The sequence below is a fragment of the Mizuhopecten yessoensis genome, unplaced genomic scaffold (genome assembly GCF_002113885.1).
Source record: "Mizuhopecten yessoensis strain PY_sf001 unplaced genomic scaffold, ASM211388v2 scaffold4541, whole genome shotgun sequence".
Classification (NCBI taxonomy): Eukaryota; Metazoa; Mollusca; class Bivalvia; order Pectinida; family Pectinidae; genus Mizuhopecten; species Mizuhopecten yessoensis.
The window spans coordinates 42357-61851 of record NW_018405598.1 but is presented as its reverse complement, the minus strand read 5'-3'; the positions used below and the strand labels follow the sequence as shown (position 1 = coordinate 61851).

At 38.9% G+C, this 19495-nt stretch overlaps 1 protein-coding gene across 1 annotated transcript; it reads right to left on the bottom strand.

The window, feature by feature from the left end:
* Positions 1 to 715: 715 nt before the first annotated feature.
* Positions 716 to 18568, bottom strand: LOC110449282 (putative ammonium transporter 2). Its single transcript, XM_021496046.1, has 9 exons — positions 18430 to 18568; positions 9324 to 9873; positions 7572 to 7643; positions 6606 to 6665; positions 6169 to 6242; positions 4964 to 5112; positions 3904 to 4071; positions 3342 to 3688; positions 716 to 1241 (listed from the first exon to the last, which is right to left on the bottom strand). The coding sequence occupies exons 1-9, from the start codon at positions 18566 to 18568 to the stop codon at positions 716 to 718; spliced, it is 2085 nt and encodes a 694-aa protein (XP_021351721.1).
* Positions 18569 to 19495: the final 927 nt, after the last annotated feature.

The following is a 19495-nucleotide window of genomic DNA, read 5'->3' as shown; positions in this document are numbered from 1 at the left end:
CTTCCAATTAAACAAAATTTCAAAAACCTGCTAAAATAGTTCGATGTATATTTTTAAGGTATGTATTAAAAGAGGTGCACTATAGTTAAAACGCAACGCGAGGTATACGGCAAAAATCATCATCAATATATTTTTGAAAATAGAACTGCAATACATTTTCTCTCACATCTTTTTTAGATTTATTTCAATATCAGCTTTATTTAATGAAACAACCGGTATGGCCGGAAAAAGGAACGAAAGTATATTGCATCATACAAAACAAAAACATCGTGAAATGTACTCGTATAAAAGGCAAGAAATGATATCAAAGCATCGTCACACAGAGATTTTACTAATGCTTATATAAAGGCTTCTGGTGTTTACGAACATAATACGCTGTTACTCAACCCTAATATTTGTCTTGATCTAGAAGAAAAGAAGCATACTTGTTTAGTTTTCTTTGCATTTAATATCTTATCCCATCCCTTAAAATAATTTGTTACTCCCTTTATCTCGGTAGAGCAATCATGGATGTCAAAACAGCAATTTAAATTAAAAGAGGAATGTCCAGATCAGCTTGTGACGTGGAACAGTGTTCTCTATGTTACCTATGTTGGTTTTTGTGCTCTTAGGAGTTCTTGTGATAGCTTTTTGGTCCTCAAGAGAATACTCATGTTGGTTAAGGTCTCCAGCTCGTTGTTGTTTGGGTCCCTTTGGGATGCTCGTGAAGGAATGGTTACCTTTGGGATGCACGTGATGGCTTGGTTCTCTTGGGGATGCTCGTGAAGGCTTGGTTGCCTTGGGGATGCTCGTGATGGCTTGGTTCCCTTGGAGATGCTCGTGAAGGCATGGTTCCCTTGGGGATGCACGTGATGACTTGGTTCTCTTGGGAATGCTCGTGAAGGCTTGGTTGCCTTGGGAGTGCTTGTGATGGCTTGGTTCCCTTTGGGATGCTTGTTATGCCTTTTCTCTCAAGGGAACGCTTGTGATGGCTTGGTTGCATTGGGGATGCTCGTGAAGGCTTGATTCCCTTGGGGATGCACGTGTCGGCTTCGCTCCTTCGGAGATGTTCGCGAAGGCCGTTTGCCTTGGGAATGCTCATGATGGCTTGGTTTCTATTGGGATGCGCGTGATGGCTTGGTTGCCTTGGGGATGCTCGTGACGGCTTGGCTCCTTTGGAGATGCTAGTGAAGGTTTGGTATCTTGGGGATGCTCGCGATGGCTTGGTTCTTTTAGGATTGCTCGTGGTGGCTTGGTTCTCTCTACAATGTTTGTAATGGCTTGGTTTTCTAGGGTTGCTCGTGATGGTTTGGTTGTCTTAGCGGTGGTGGTGATTGCCTGGTTTCCTTGGATACTCTAGTGACTTTATCACGTGTTTTATTAGTATTCATGCCAGAGTAATGTGTAATGGTTGAATACAATTTTACACAATGTACTCATTATGTCTATACGGCTTTATATCGCTATTGTGTAAGTACATTACACTTATGTCGACAAGTACATTTTTACAGTCTTACGTCTACGCCTACAGACGCAAGATAGTATGTGTATTATTACTGACATTTATATGAGAAATATTACATTTGATGTCTATTTGAGATTCCTGGATTACTGACACAATTGACAGAATATTATCATAATGTATTCGTGAGATAGGCTTGCTGCTGCTCAAAATCAAATCATTTAAACGTTTCCTAAAACGACAACACTGATTAATAAATAACGTATAATAAAAACCGTGACTTTGATGATAAATAACATTTGAGGCTTTGTTTATTCTGTTTTTATTTGATTCACAATGGATGTTTTGCAAACAACAAATTAAATAAGCAAATCTGTTTATTATTTATTATTAAGATGAAACTCCTGTTGCATTATTGTGATTCTTCTTTATACATCTTGCGCACTTTCAAATTTAATATATCTGTGTTTAACCTGAAATAATCTGTAAAGAAAGGCGTTCCAGATCAATAACAGAAGGCAGGAAAGTATTCCTGTATATACTAGTACGACATAAGATAGGACGAAAATTGTAGTAATGAATGTTGTTGTTACGCCGACGGAGAATATCTTCTTAATATGAATCAAGGTATGACTTGTTATAATGTACATGGGTTTTAAACAGATTCAAGGAACGACTTGTTATGTGAATTTGTAGTACGATTCAATGAATGACCTGTTTCAAGGTATATATTGTTTCGACACGGTTAAAAACACTGTCACTAGAAAATTACAACATTTTAAAGCAAAATATAGATGCTCTAGAGCTGGGAGAGAACAGTTGATACCGACAACACTCTTATTGTGATAAAGATAAACTATTTGTCTTCCTGTATACCGTCGCTGTATCTAACGAGTCGACTTATGTCAGTCCTAATTAGTCTCTGGTGGTTATCTCCGTGTCCCTTGGGAAAAAGCCATTAACTGGTTTGCCGCGACCTTTGCGACAATAAGAATCTTTATCTGTCCATTTCCTATAATATTTGCTACTTCTAGAGTCTATTGCCACGCCCATTGTTTATTTTGTGATCTTGCATGACATTCTTATGTTGATGGGCCGTTCAGATTACCATGTTGGTCTGTATGATATTATAGTGTGTTCATTTGCTGTTGAAACTACCGTGTCGCCCTGATGACATCATTGCGTTGATGGACCTCTCAGACTACTGTGTGGCCCTGATGACATCATTGCATTGATGGACCTCTCAAACTACCGTGTGGCCCTGATGACATCATTGCGTTGATTGACCTCTCAGACTACCATGTCGCCCTGATGACATCATTGCGTTGATGGACCTCTCAGATTACCGTGTCGCCCTGATGACATCATTGCGTTGATGGACCTCTCAGACTACCGTGTCGCCCTGATGACATCATTGCGTTGATGGACCTCTCAAACTACCGTGTCGCCCTGATGACATCATTGCGTTGATTGACCTCTCAGACTACTGTGTGGCCCTGAATAACATTCATCGTTCTTGATAGACAGTTCTATTGGCAAAAACAAAGAGACGCGGGACCAACTTCGGAAAACGTCATCTATGAGAATGTACAAACGTAATGTTACATTAGACACGTGAGATTCGTGACTGGTTGTGTAAAACGTTGTCATGTTCTCTGAAAACGATCAATTCTTCATAAAATGAGACAATTTTATTAAGAAATGACCATTCTATTTGTATCAGTGAGCTATCATTCACAAAACAACGTTAGGAAAACTGTTGACTAAGTTCACAACTGACAGTCATTAATCCATACGATACTGGAACGTTGTTTTATTAATGATATGAAATTCGATGACTTAGAAATCTCTAAACGCTAAACATGGCCTGGTACTTGTGCAAAGACTGGCTGACGCTTACTGGTACAGAATACACTGGCCTGGTATACTATCAGGCACTACTTTGTCCTGCCGTCGAAGCGGTCTGCGTTGCTGTTGAACCGGCCCGGGAGACACGGTCTTTAACTTTCTGGAAGCAACAGAGTCCCGGCGTCTCGTGGAGTCGTTGGTGTCGCCGGCTGTTGTTTCGCCATTAGGGACCTGGTTACATGGCAGAAGCGTGTCTCGTCGACCCAGTGCACAGACACTGTCCGGTCTACCAAGGAACTGACCTCCATACATATCCGCACCAATGTTGTGTTCGACGATGTCCGCACCAAGACGCTCCTCCTCCTCACTCAGACGAAGGCCCACTGTGTACTTGATAACCTGTAATGACAGTGTTGACTGATAGCAATGATGAAATGTGTAAATAAGTAATTCAAGGTGTACAATCACGATATTACATAATTGGGCTTTCATTAGTTCAGCTTTAACAAATTCCCATAAAGTAACGTTAGTATATTGAAAGGAATCCCGACTGTAAAACATAATAAATACAAAGGTTCCAGGTGTTTAACAGAAATACGTGAACTATGTCTTACCATAAGTAGTAGAAATGAGGTCACTGCACTCCACGCTACTAGACAAACAATCGAGAGCATTTGTATTCCCATCAAGTAGAAACCTCCCCCGTGAAACACTCCAGCCCGTCCTTGGGTTGTATTCTCCAACGGTTCATTCTCGGCAAACAAGCCGACTGCTAGCATGCCCTTAACATTACAATGATTTATACAATTTATGGTACATCCGGGTATTTTTCTAATGATCTTTTGTAATCATGTTTTATTTTCCTTTAAAACAAAGTGAATGTCACGTCGTTTCAGGAGAGGACACTACCGGTAAATATGAATATTTGGCAAGTTAACAGTATTTATTTATGTTACAGTATGATGTTGATCCCTAAATGATAATATATTAATACTAAATCTTCAATACACAAAGAAGGATTTCGATATGATAAGTCATCAGAGACTGAGGAGAGAATGGACATCCTAATCCCAGACGGCACGAATCCATATATGCTACCTGGATAGCTGAACCACGCAAGTGCAGCACACAGACAACAGAAAAGCATGGCTACTATAATGTTGACTGCTAGCAAATGACAACTGATATGTAATTGATAACAAAACACCAATGTAGGTATTAGCTGATGCTGAAATGTAACTGCTTTTACTACTTGTCTGAAGTTCCACATATGTAGTTTCAATATTAGTATATGCACTGATACATGTTACTACTCTGTTCATTGAAGTACAAACAGGTAGGATTATGATCCCAACAAATTGTATAAGAACATTTAGTTTCCGAATTACACAGAAAATGCTATCTAGATTTTTCCAGTACATGCTAGATAACCAGAGAAATTAGAAATACAACATGTCTTCCTTGGCCCAGAATGTGCAAAAAAACTTTAAAATGGCCGTATTCCTCACAGATTAATCTGATTTAAATTTTAAAACAATTTGTGATGCACTTTATATTTTCAAATACACCTCTTGTACATTTTGTATGTCCTCCTACTGGCATAATTAATATTATACTATCCCTGACCATTGGTCTTATTTTACTAAGAGTATGTTTCTGGGGGTGTTTTATTACCCATATTCCACCTGCCCCGTGTACGGCAGTCGCTCCCACAGGATCATCGATCCTCATTTTGTCCATGAGTTTGGTCGAACCGATACAAATGACTCCTCCTATAGCTCCAATGAGGAGGGCTTCCCACGGTCTGATCACGGCACAGCCGGCTACAACATATTTATCATACATGTTACCTCTCTCCTTAGTTCCGTAACAAAGGAACTCTATTTCCCTTTCCTTAGTAGTATAGTAACACTGAAGACTTGCCCTGCTATATTCGTTTCATAGTTGTATCGAACACCTGTAGGATTGCTGGACCGAAAATTAGGAACACGTCGAAATATGCCAACGGCGTTGCGCAATGCTATTGGCGCTCTGTCATTTAAGCGCTTAATGTTGAATTGTCACCTTCCACTTGGAATTTATATTGACTATGAATGCATTCGAAAGCTGTTCGATATTTATGTGTTTTTTTTCATTGAAAGAACTATTGTCATCCCAATTTTTTTTTTATATTTATCAAAATTAATAATGATTTTAAATGAGTGTATGTATCGTGTATGATGGTTTAATTGATATAACAGCCAACTTGAAAGGAGGTTAAGCAGTATCCAACGTTACAGCTGCTATAACGACAACTTAAGGGCCATGGCATTCAATTGAAAGTAATCTGAATCAGTGTCATTGATGAAACACTAGGCGCTTCACATTGCGGTTCACCTCGTCTTGTCCTACCATCTTTTTTCAGGGGTCACACATTAATTCATATCTATAACTTTCTGGTATACCAGACTTTAAAAAAATGACTACCAACACCTTTGACAATTATCCATGAAATTTCTTTTAAGAAGGAAAATGTTAGCTTTCTGACGTTCAATCCTCAACAAAGTCATTAAGCTCAAGCACGATACGCTGCTATGCCGTAATTGTCTCAATGTTAAGAGGACACACCTTATGTCATTAAAAGTGTATCTAAATCAATACGATATTATCAAACAATTGAACCGTTTTAACAGCGCTGATCCTGTACGGACAGCTGTTAAGTACCACCAGTTTGACAATTGTTGTTTGATATATGATATCAGTCGTGTACCTTACCGCGCCACGCTGGTTTATATAAGTAACGTTTTTCAAATCTTTTTGCACTAAGAGACTATCCTGTGTATCTGGGTTACATGCTATAGCCATTGTACTGTGCTATCCTACCAATCACGGCTACTTACCTGTGATGGACACTAGAGCACAGAGTACACAGTTCACCAGGTAGTCGACGGCGTACTTCCGGCTGATGATGTACCTGATCACAGCGAAAACAAAGGCGACATGAACACTATTAAGTGTTAATTATTTATTACTGCACAAGCTTTGTGTTTTGCTATCACATTCGATCGTACTATTTAAGATTTAAATGATTAATGTTGATATACCGAAATGAGTACAAGATGAGGTCAAGAATTGTCAGTTATGAAATTAACATCTTTGTCAATCTTATGTAAGTTGCCTATTAACCCGTGATTGTTATTACTTGACCATTATTCCTTATTTTAAATACTTCTCACTATTTATGACAAAGATTCCCGATCATTTGTGAAAGAACACAAATGTGAGGTATATTGAATGATGGTTGATTATAATCCTGATCGAGGGTTGTCAGGCTTACGATATAATGACGCCGGTGGCACCTCCTCCCATAGATCCAATAAGTGTTGTGACGGCTGATCTGTAATAAAAAACAATATAGGGATTAAACTATACTTTGGCTACCCATTCCCATTGTGGTAAGGATGTAATAAATCTGCACAGCCATTCTATGTTCATTTAGAATACGTATGAAGCCCCTTACATCTATTCAACCATTAACGTACAAAACAAAAAAGATAATAATAAAAAAAGATTATGGTGTGCACACTGTTAATTTTAACCTTCAAAGATTGTTCATGTAAAACAGAAACTGGATACCGGGACATTTTTCACTGCAGTTTAGTTTTAGCCTTTTTCGCGCTCAGAAATGCTGCCATAATCGTTACAGCGAATTTACAACTGGGCGTATACTGATTTTAGCGGCGAAAGGCGAACATTTCCTAGTATACTGAAATAACATGGACATTAAAGATTGTCCTCGTATTGAAACAAAAAACATACCGTATGTTAAGTGAGAGGCACCGTTACATTTAGACGTTATAGTTCGGAGTCACCGAGGAATAAAATGCATTGTACCGTTGCATTCCTAGTGTTTTTGAGAAATGCAAGACGCGATGTTTATTATACATAAATTAAATAGTGTCCCATTTCATTTTCAAAATTACCGCTAGTCACTTTACAGGACGTTTGCTCTAATGAGTTAAACTACAGATGTAAATAAAGAAATAAATCATTGATCACATTGACAAGTGATCTTTTCCTTGAACTCAATTGTAGTATCTCCTTTATTTGTTGACAATATAACCGTCTTCGCTGTCACACTTTCTATTCACTATTTAAAAATGTGACTTTACATTTGATTCCCTTCGTCGAACAAGCACACGACGCGTACATTTCGGGAAGACCTAATTTTATTCTCATTGTGCTTTTTAAAGAGTGTCTATGTAAATATTTTATATGTTCATACTTTATTAATTTAACTTACTTTGCTGCAAGTTTCCATTTTCCACCGGATATCCCAAAAGTACTACCGCAATTAAAGGCCAGCCAACCCCACCTGAATCAGAGCGTGTTAAACATACACATCTAACAAGCATTACAGTGTCTCTGCCTGTTTAATTAACAATAGAGAGTCTAGTAGATTTGGGATGGTTACTGCCTTACTTTTAAATACACCACTGGACACCTTCAGATACGTTGTCATTGTATACAGAAAACACAACTAAACATCTATCTATAAGTTGTTTTTATGTACAGAGACAAAATAAACAACTGAACACCTATTTATAAGATTTGTTTTGTGTGTACAGAAAACAGACTTAAAACGTCTGGATAATGGTTAACGCTTAAGTGAGAAAAGCTAAGAACGAGTAAAAGAACATTTCATCTCTGGAAACACAAATGAAATGCAACATCAAATATAAATTAGCTGCAAAACAGATAACGCGGTCAATGCCGTCATGTCTGTATATACACACGTTGGTTCTACCGGTGTCAGGCATCGTACATATTTTAAGTGACTATCCCGGTTTTTTTCACAGTTTTGACGTAGTTTTCTAATGTTTCCCGTCACGTGCCCAATGCTGTTATTACCTTGTTAGGGCTTAGAGTGATTGATCTCTGATAGGCTAAGTAAGGGGATGATTGCTAAAAGACGAGGCGATTCCGTTGCGTGCAGTGATAAAGTTCATACACTTGTTAGTGTTGAGCACACAAAATGGAATAAAGAACCATCAAAGTATGCTTGCGTTTAAGTATATCAAATAACGAATGTCACGCAATTTATCAAGGCATTTAAATACAAAAATGCAGCATCAGACTTCAAATGCATTATTTGATATTGTTTTATGAAGAACAGACACAAATGGCGATTGATCTATTGATGTTTACCTCTGTTATATTATATAGCAGCGCCTCTTGTATAACGTACAACACCCAAGATTAATTAACAAATGTTAGATTGTAATATCACACAGTTAAATGGCTATCTTTGAAAAAATAAAGATGGAGCATACACTAATTATGTAAAAATATATTTAACTTCAAAACCCTTTAATAGTTTCAAGGGTTGTTAGTCGATTATCGTGTGACACCTGTACCATTTTGTTCATTAACAGTAATTATATCTTAAATTATTTAATATATGACACAACTAAAAATTAAATACATCAATATCACTAAGGTAGAGGAGGTTTTGTCGATAACAATGGAATCAAATGTCTACAAAAAAGAAAGGTTTTTAAAAATTTCATTGAACTTTCACTTAAAAAACATCATGGTCATTATTCTTCCTTTTCTTCCTTTCTAATTAATGGTGTATCTCTACCCTACTTAGACCTACCATAGAACTACTCTCATATCATCATTGCGTATTAGCTCTACGTTGGTGATGAACACGCGCTCTGGCGATTTGGCAGCAGATAAATATGGGTGTCACATACGGTGCTTGCTATCCTGGAATCTGTAAGTGCAGTCTGTTGTGTTTTACGGATAAGCTGTCCTGACCGTATTCTTGGTCTCTTTAACCTCACGAAACAAACACTTCTGCTAAGTGTTGTAATAAGCCCCTCCCTCCCTTCATTATTGTAACATATGTCTTATATATATTATAATGAAATAGATTCTGTTTAGAGTAACAACAGTGTTCGATGAATAATATCACGGAAATATACAAAAGCTACTCTCGAAATATATAAAACATGTGCAAAGACGACGAGGCAAAACAAAGGTCTCTTACCAAAGCATAAACATGCCAACGAGGGCACTGACTGGATTCGGTGGCGTTTTCTGACCTGTTCCTTTGTCGTATCTTCCCAAACGGGGTTTAAGAATGATGGCGGCCACCATAGCAGACATACCACCAGTGAGATGCACAGCACCGGAACCTGCAATGTCGACACATCCCATGGTTCTCAGGAACCCATTTGTCGCCCATTCCCAATGCGCAGGTATACAGTATACCACTGTGTTCGTTATCGAAAACAGGATATAAGCCGTCATTTTGGTTCGCTCTGCCATAGCTCCAGAGACTATGGTTGTTGCTGTGGTAGCGAATGACAACTGGAAAACAAACGTGGCAAATAGAAGACCCATGCGTTCGTCAGACGAGTCAACGAAGAATGAACCGACACCGCAGAAAGGGTTCGAACCATAATCCATCCCAAAACTGAGACCGAATCCTACGGCCCAGTAGGAGAGGCCTCCAAATATAACATCTACAGCGTTCTTCATCATGATGTTCACTTCGTTCCTTCCCGAAACACACCCAACTTCCAGTAGTCCAAAACCTTAAATATAAAAGGTTCATCATTGTGATATCGATATATAAAAGTAACAAATAGTATATAGATTTTACGATACATTTGTTAATACTCTTACATACAATTAATACAATATATCCGAAATCGATAGATGATATATCCAGCTAAAATAGCTCATTTTACCAGGCTATCGTTTCAGGACAATTTCCTTGTTATGATGATCATAACAATCACGTTCCAATCGCCCCGTCCATAGCATGTCAGAGCGCCACGCTAGTATTCCAACTTAACTCCGTACCCCCAACGTCTTTGTTATCGGTCTTTTAAGATATCACTGCAGACAGAGTGGATAATTTAATATATAGCTTTTGACAGGTTTTCTCAATTTCTGGTAAGGGATTTAAAAAAAAGTCTGTAATTTGTATCGGTGAAACAAAACATGACAGAGAGATTTCGGTATATATTTTAGTTTTATTATTCGGTATCATAGCAGGCTTTTAGTACACCCTCGATCAGGTATATTTCCCAAGGCAAACAACAGTTGATTACAAACAACAATGGAAAAGGTCAACACAATCAAATAGTTTGCGTCGTTATGATAAAACAGTTCAGGTAATGGAGTAGTCATTTATAATTCACTAAAAATCACAAATTTGAAGCATACGCCCTCGGGGAATAGTTTGCCTTACACGGACAATACAATAAATTCGTTCTTTTTACCCACTCTGTAACTGTTAGTTAGAAAAGGTGAACACAGAAAGCTAGTGCACTTACAAAATCGTGCTTGACAAAAATGATATTTTAAGCAAAGACAATCCAATAATGTTGGATTTAACATTTACCGACCTTAAACAAGACATTCAGAGAACTGTTCTCGCATGATGGTTAATAACAAAATAATCATGCGTGTCCACCAGATATGTTCGGTGTGAGTATATGAAAGATTCGAATCGTCCGAACTTGTTCGAAGTGATGGGAATTGTAACGAGAGGCATACACGAATCGAACATAGAGGAAATTTGATTTTAAGGAAAGGTCATATAAGACTATAAGTTTAAAAAACTATGATATCTAATTTTGGTAGTAAGATGGATTGAATCTTTTCGAAGGTTACAGAAACTTTACAGCAACATAACATGTAATTATGGGTACATGGTAAAAAACTGTTACCAATTACATTTTCTGCGGCTGTATCCGTGTATTTGGTTGCTGTGGCATCGTTTTCACGGTGTAATGTATTCTAGAAAACCACATCAAGTCAAACTCTAACAAGTTGAATGTACATTTGGCAGTGAAATTGAATCTTTTCGAAGGTAATAGGCAGTGAAATTTTTGTATTCGATGTGATTTCTTGGGTTTTCTAATACGGATTTGATCATACTGTGTTCTTATCATAACAAAAGTTGTATACATGAATGTGAATAAGCTTGTGATATGTATTTGTGAGAAAAATGGGACTTTAAGTGTGTGTGTTTTACTTTTTATGCATACGCATTTAATATATTTCATTGGTTTCAATAAGCGATGCCTGTTCAAACAGTAGTGTCAAATCCAACATTCAGAATAGGAAAGGAGAACAAAATTAACCAATATAAAATAGTGTATCCGATTAATTTGGAAGTCTCACCAGGAGGATTGCACATATAGTTGACATGATTTTGCCCGCAAACAAATCCTGCCTCCAAAAGTCCAAAACCTATAACAGTCATACATAAAACAAATTACAGGTGAGGGAAGTGTTAGGGAAAAAAATTCTAAAAGATCCTGATTCAGTAGCTACTATTTGTAATTCTCCTACATTTCCAGCCCTACGGCTTGTCCGGTTAATTTGCATACTTGCCACCTATTAGGTGCGCGACTGACCTTCAAAGGGTTAAAAACACCCTAAGCGTGCATGACACCTGCACCCAGAGGTCACCTATAAAAGACATGACAACTCGTGCCAGCTTACTTTTATGTCATTCAGGTGCGCGCACAGAATAAGACAGGTTGTTCTGTCTGTCATTCAGACGTAAATAGAATACGGTATTATTACAGTTCTACAGTAGACTGTATTACAGTACACGAGGCCGTGATGGTTCGTGTGAACCGGGGCGCAACATATCCACGGTGAAAGGTAAGAACATGTCGGTTACTTTGGTAACGACGAAGAGTCGGTCGATGACAATATCTCGCTTCATCCCGCAGAGGATGAAGCAGACGGCTGTGACGATTTTTTCGTCTCGAATCATAATAGACAGCCTTCCGCGGACGATGTCCCGGAGCCGGAAGCACATGTACTTGGTGATGTGCTAAGCGGCGAGGCCCCTTACGCTTATGTAGGTAATGGGGGCGCCGGCATGAAACGAGTGGCTTCGGCGGCTTTAGGAGCCCCAACGCAAGCCGGAGGAGCAAAAAAGGTACGAACTGACGAAATGGCTTCCAGGTTAATGGCGGTAGAGGCTCGTATTGCCTGCCTTTCCCGTGAACGAGGTTCCGGGGATCATTTGGTACAGGACGTACCGGTGGTACCACGTGTTACGATACCAATTTTAGACATGGACCCGATGGGTTCGAGTTTGATATACTGAGATGAGGACCCCGTTTGAGATGAATGTGTCCAGGGTATTGTACCCATCAGCGGGGCTGCGTCCAATGGGGACATGGACGACATATATTCGGATATTTTCCCGGCCACAGTGGCTGAAGGAATCGATATGCCCGAAATTTTTGGGGAACAGAAATATGGACCGGGGGCTCACGAAGGGTTTGCCCGATTAGTTAACACGTCGTACACTAAAAATGCGGAGGTAGGTAAGATTATAGAGAAATATTTGTACCGCAGAACTGTCTGGGTGTTACTGTACCACGTTGTAAGCCTGAAATATGGGGGAAATTACCAAAGCCAATACAGCAGAAAGACGTGCAACTGCAGGAGATACAGAAATATCTAGGCTCGGGCTTAGTACCGGTATTGAAACTTACAGAGGCGTTAATGGGCTTGCCCCAATTTAGAGATACGCTTCGCACACTTTGTGTGGACGCTTTGGCTTTGGTTGGTAATGCTTTTCAGACCATCTCGGTGAAGAGAAGGTATTTCATGAGACCGGCACTGCCGGTGGCTTATCAAGCCATTTGTGCTAAGGACATGTCAATTTCAACGCAATTGTTCGGAGACGAGCTGGGGAAAAAAGTTAAAGAATTAAACGAAACGGCGAAGGCGTTTAGCGGAATGAACCAGCATGCACAGAACAGGGGCAGAGGTGCCTGAGGTGGTAACCACCAGAACGGACAGAGGGGCCGTGGACTCGGACGATCACGTCCTTTTTTACGGCACGGCTACCAGGCTCCGAGGGGCCGAGGGTACGGGTACAAGAAACCCCAATACCAAGCAAGTGGAAACCACCAGCAAAGCGGTCCACGGAAACAGAGGGACTAGATAGCAAGGTAGGTGGATCTTTACCTTCAGGTCTGTTGAAATCGAAATTGTTGTATTGGCAGAGGATCACTGATGATAAATGGATACTAGAAACAGTCCAAGGGCTGAAACTAGAGTTTGAGGAAATTCCAGTACAGACATGGAATCCAAGTCCCATAGCTTTTGATAACAATGAGATGGAATTGATAGATTATGAAGTAGAGGAGCTATTGAGAAAAGGGGCAGTGAGAAAATCACAGAGCGAACAAGGGGAATTTGTGTCCAACTTGTTCTTAGTACAGAAAAAGAATGGTAAATTCAGACCAGTAATAAATTTATGGAAATTAAATGAGTGTATTGTGTATCACCATTTTAAACAGGAAACACTAGAGGTGGTACTCGAGTCGGTGGAAAGAGGCGATTTCTTCACGTCGATAGACTTAAAGGATGCATATTTAAGCATACCGGTTGATGAGGAAGATAGGAAATACCTCAAATTTAGATGGAGAGGTGGTCTCTATGAGTTTATATCTTTACCTTTTGGCCTTACTAGCGCCCGTCGGGTCTTCACTAAGGGTTTGAAACCTATATTTGCTAAAGTACGGAGCCTGGGGGTAGTAGCATTTTATTACATTGATGACTCTTTGGTCAAGGATAGAGATAAAGAGGTGTGCGAAAGCAATTGTGAGATGTTGGCTAGCAACTTCGTACAGGCAGGTTTCCAAATTAATCACGAGAAGTCTATGATGGTGGCGAACAATGTTATAGTTCATCTTGGTTATCTGATCAATTCGATTGCTTTCACAGTATCTCTTCCTAAGGAAAAGATAGAAAAGATAAGTAAATACTGCAAGACGGTATTAGACAAAAGTCAAGTCAGGTTAAGATAGTTGGCAAGTTTGGTAGGTCTATTTACCTCTGCTTTGAGAGCGGTTAGATTATCAGGTTTGTTCTATAGAATCACAGAACGAGAAAAGACTGGGCACTTGCACAAGGGCAAGGATTACGATGATTTTATAATTTTATCGGATCAGTCTAGAAATGAGATTTGCTGGTGGATCGATAACATAGACAGCATGAATGGTAGGAGTATTAGACCTAGTGAACCGGAAGTTGTCATTGAAACTGAGCCTCTCTCGTAGGATGGGGGCCAAACTGGGGGAGATAGGAACCCAGGGGTTTTAGGATAAGGTCGGATAATACGTATACTATAGCATATGTTAATAAACCTGGTGGTAATGTAGCTCTGTTGAATGAGTTAGCTAAAGCTATTTGGATTTGGTGTGAGGATAGAAGTATTCATCTGTCAACATGTCATATTCAAGGGTCAGAAAATGTGGTGGCAGATTTCCTGTCTAGAGCATTATAATCATCAGGAGAGTGGTCATTACATACAGAGATATTCAACAGAATTTGTGGGCATTTTTTTATGCCAGACATTGATTTGTTTGCGAGTAGACTTAATTATAAGCTGGACAAATTTTTATCTTGGATGCCAGATCCACATGCTATGTGTTACGATGCATTTATGTTGTCATGGAATGGGCTTACACCTTATATTTTCCCTCCTTTCAGCCTGTTAGCCAGGGCCTTGCAAAAGATAAAGGAAGACAAGGTGAGTCTAGCGATAATTGTAGTTCCTTTGTGGCGAAACCAGGTATGGCTACCTACGCTATTAGACGTTGTTGTTGCTGCGCCAGCTCGGTTGCCCAGTTGGCGGGGACTTCTTCTATCCCCGCAGGGCGAACCACATCCTCTAGCAAAGAGTTTGAGAGTGATCGCTTGTTGCGTATCGGGAGATCCTTGCAAAGGATAGGCCTATCGAAACAAGCTGCCATGCTGGTCTTCTCATCATGGAAGAGATCGACAGCTAGGCAATATGACTTGGCCTGGAAAAACTGGGTGTCTTGGTGTGATTAGAGACAGGTCGGTGCCAATTGTCCCACTGTCTCGCAGGTAATAGAGTATTTGACACATTTGTTTAACTCATAAACACCCATAAATGTATTTTGGTACAGACCACAGCTCTGTTAGGTAATACTGGGCTGATTGGGAATTTGGTCATTTCAAGGTTCATGAAAGGGGCTTTTCACGCAAAACCCCCTAAACCTAGGTATTCCACGACATGGGATGTTTCTATTTTGTTGAAGTATTAGGAAACTTTATTCCCGCAATTGAATCTAGAATGTTGACCAAAAAATTGACTTGTTTGATAGCGTTGGTATCGGCACACAGGGCACAGACATTGGTTAACCTGGATGTATAATACATGCAGGATTTGGGTGACTCGATAGTCTTTACTATCCCTGAGTTAATGATCATGAAAATATCTAAACGTTCGGATCCTTTTTATAAGGTAAAATTGATGAAATATTCCAATCCGAAACTTTGTGTTATAAAATTGCTAAGGGAATATCTTGAAAGAACAGCTTCTATACGCAAGTCTAATAAACTGTTAGTCTCTTTCAAACAGGGGACATCGGTATCCACTTCCACGTTGGCGAGGTGGATTCGCAGTGCCATGACAGAGGCAGGAGTGAATGAGGGATTCAAGCCACATTCGGTGAGGGGAGCAGCGTCATCAGCTGCCTTTTCGGCTGGAACTTCGCTGAAGGCGATTTTGGAAACCGCATCATGGAGATCGTCTCAGACATTCCGGAGGTTTTACCTACGGGATGTGGAACCTACAGCAGAAACTTCGTTTGCTGAGGGTGTTGCAGCAAACGGGAACCGTATGAACTTTGGGGGTGCAACAGTGGCCGAGTAGAAGTGGCGAAGATATGAATTTTGAATTTATTTGTAAATTTTACATGATTAAAATAATTGAACTAAGTTTTGTTATCTTGGGTTCTCTATTAGTTTTCACATTTACTGATGTTTGTTGTCAAACACTTTGAACATGCAAATTAACCGGGCAAGCCGTAGGGCTTGAAATGTAGGATAATCCCCCCCCCTCATCCAAGCTTGCGATGGATGAGAGGGATTCTCCGTAATGAAAGCCCGAAGGCTGGACGGTGAAGTTACCCTCTACAACCTATCGGTTTTTCTGACCCTTTAGTCCGGTCAGTTTGCCAACAAAAGATTATCTTTGAATGAGTGAGCTGGCACGAATTGTCATGCCTTTTATAGGTGACCTCTGGGTGCAGGGGTCATGCACGCTTAGGATGTTTTGACCCTTTTGTTTTCTTGATGACGACACATAATAAACCAAAGTTTATTTGCCTCCGCTTATGCACATTTGGATCCTTTCATTTATTTTCCCTTTCTTCCTTTTTGGTTAATTCTCCCTGTACAGCTCTGTTTATCCCATAGCTAGAACAACGTGACGGAATGGCGAATCTTTTTAGACTGTTTTTAGACAAGTCATTGAATCTTCAATGATATGACATTTTACAATTGTTCGTCAGTGGCCCAGTTATCTGTGGACACCGCCGTCGTCTGACATTCTCTGTTGTGCAGATGTAAAACCCAATCCATCCATAGATCATTCCTTAATTGAATTAGTTACTACTACATATCTCCTGTGCAGTCTGACTGACTGTTATTTGCGGGTAAAATATTTACATGAGCAACTACTCTTGCTTATTTTTGTCGAGAGATATAACTGATTAACAATATGATGAAATGAAAGCTATGTCCCTGCATCAATTATTTGGACTTTCTTAAGAAGCAAAAGTTGTGGAGAAAGTTTCTAGCAAATATATTGTTTGTATTTATTATAAATGGTTTGTTTCCTCATTGAAGGTCATTTTCATCGATACTAAATGTAATCCCGGTTATAATACTAATTCTGTTATTATATATCTAGTATTCGTGAGAAGAACATTGTTGCTGGTACATTATTTCCTTTTTGCACTTTAATTACAAACTCCTGGGTTGCTTAAACTGAGGAATGATGAACGTGAGACGCACACAGGCCATTGCACCTATCACATTTTGCAGTAGATATAATATACCAAAAATGAATTACACTGCACCATACAGATGTTTCATCCTGGTGAAGCTAAGGGCCAAAACGTTGGAAAACAAAGTGTCTAAACTACTGTTGAGACAGAAGCAAAGAAACAATGAAAGCTTCAATACAATCATATTGTAATCAAAGCGTGTAAAAATCAGACATTTGAAAAATAATCTTATTCTAAAGTCAAAATGTGATCAAACTCACGTGAGTGACTATTTCGGAAAAAATCCGAAGCAGAAACTACCGAAGCGGTAAAATTGAAATTAAAGGTTAATTAACATATAATTCATAATTTGGTTTAATTTTCCTATTTAAACTTTTTTTTTTTGCGAAACATGGTAAGCTAAACTGGTGATTGGAATAAAAGAAAAGTACGCCTTCAGGTCTGGGGTGAAGGATTGGGACATGAAACACTCATTCGGTAACTGGAGCAAAACCCAAGGCAGTCCCCGTGTTTATCGTATTTAATGATTATTACTCTCCCCTAAATTCATTTTATTGGGAAGCTCACATTGAAATACAACAAATAATGGAAATAAGTATGACAATGCTGAGGAAATCATTTGGAAACGTGTTATTAAAATCTTGCGATAGAAGAAAAATGATCACAACATTCCATATAATTATTTTCATATCAACTAAGCGTGAGTTGTGAAAGATAGTGATGGAATGAATTTGAAACTAGTTTTATTATGTAATTTACTAAACTATGTAAAACAAACGGGAAATTACCGACTAAACTCTGTAATGTCTGGTACTGTAATATGTGGGGATAGTGGGAGATTAAACCGCCCCATCGAAATATCAGGATTTATTTATGACTTGTGACGTCACGATCGCTGTTATAACACTTGTAACATATCAGGAAAAAACCTGGTTATTTCTTTGGTATTTTCCCTTTCCATACTTGTAAGATACGTACCAATTGGTAACAGCAAACTTACAACATCAAGTAATAGCTAAGGTAAGATGTTCATAGTTTGTGTATATGTGATATCAAATTGATGCAAAATATACAACAAAGTAACTTACAACATTCAAGAGTCAGCTTGTAACAACAAGATGTTAAAACCAATGTTCCAAATTGACATTACAATGGGTTTGGGTCCTGGGATGAAACTAGGGCAATTAAAATATTTTAGACTGTAGTTGGGATACATTGCGTATTTCGCATATTGAACAGATTTGGGAAAGCTTGAATTAATTAATGGAGTTCGTTTCTTACCTGATTGCATTGTGAAAATAATAAACGAGCTTGTAAGGATCCATGTAGCATCGTCCCAGGTGATCGGTCCAATGCTTCCGACACCCATGTTAGTGGTGGTGTATGTGCTTGACACGTTGTCCGTACTAACGGTACTCATTGCTAGTACTGGACTGGCAACCTGTTTCAATGTCAACACCTATTCCTGATTCTGCAGCAGAGATACACTTTGATGTAACAGTGCGCATGTTGATCAAATCTGATGTTATGTTATAATAAGGGGCATACTATCCAGTTTGTACATACGAAATTAATAAGTTCACTTTCACAATGTCTTCCCACCAGCAAAGTTAACCACAAAACACAAATTTATGCTTGGCACAAAATATTTATTTTCAATTAAATGTCAATCGAATGTTCATCAAACACGATAACACTCAACCAAATGCATAAGTTGTACACTGATATAAACACAATCTCTGGAAACTAAACGTCGGTATATCTGAAGGCATCGGCCGATGTCTGTAGTGGTTAGGTATCCTATAAGTACACATGTCGAGTAAACAGGTGTATTCTAATTTACCTACACGTAATCAGCTATGGCATCCATTGGACACGCCAATCTATAAGATGTCTCCCCGTGGAGTAGTTCAGAGCAGACAGCTCATACCATAATGCCCCATTCCCACAGCATATTTTTTTGTTTATATATAATAACTATATGTTGATAGATCAGCTTCCATTTATGTCAGTTAAAAGACACAGGATAATTGAAAAATAATACGACATCAGTTTATGTGGGTATTTGATTAACGTTTTAAATGGAATGGGATATTAAAACATAAACTGTAGATTAAAACTATCTCTCTTATTCATTATAGCATTTTTGTTCGCAGGTTAAAAGAGATAAGACAATGAAAATATCTTAACTAGCAGGTAACACGCTTCACAGACTGAAAATTAAGATCATGTATTAGAAATATCGTGTCCCACATTATATATGTATTTTATACTAAGCATTCTTTTGTTACTTTTCGTAAGAACCCGTATTCAGAATTCCTAAATGGTTAAAAAGCTGAAGTCAAAG

Bases quoted from the DNA above. Each gene is read 5' to 3' on its own strand.
- LOC110449282 (XM_021496046.1), bottom strand. From the start codon at position 18,568: ATGAGTACCGTTAGTACGGACAACGTGTCAAGCACATACACCACCACT. The intron at 6,666-7,571 runs GTAAGTTAAATT...TTTTTATTACAG, and splicing joins AAATGGAAACTTGCAGCAAA to ATCAGCCGTCACAACACTTA. The intron at 3,689-3,903 runs GTAAGACATAGT...CTGTCATTACAG, and splicing joins CCTCATTTCTACTACTTATG to GTTATCAAGTACACAGTGGG.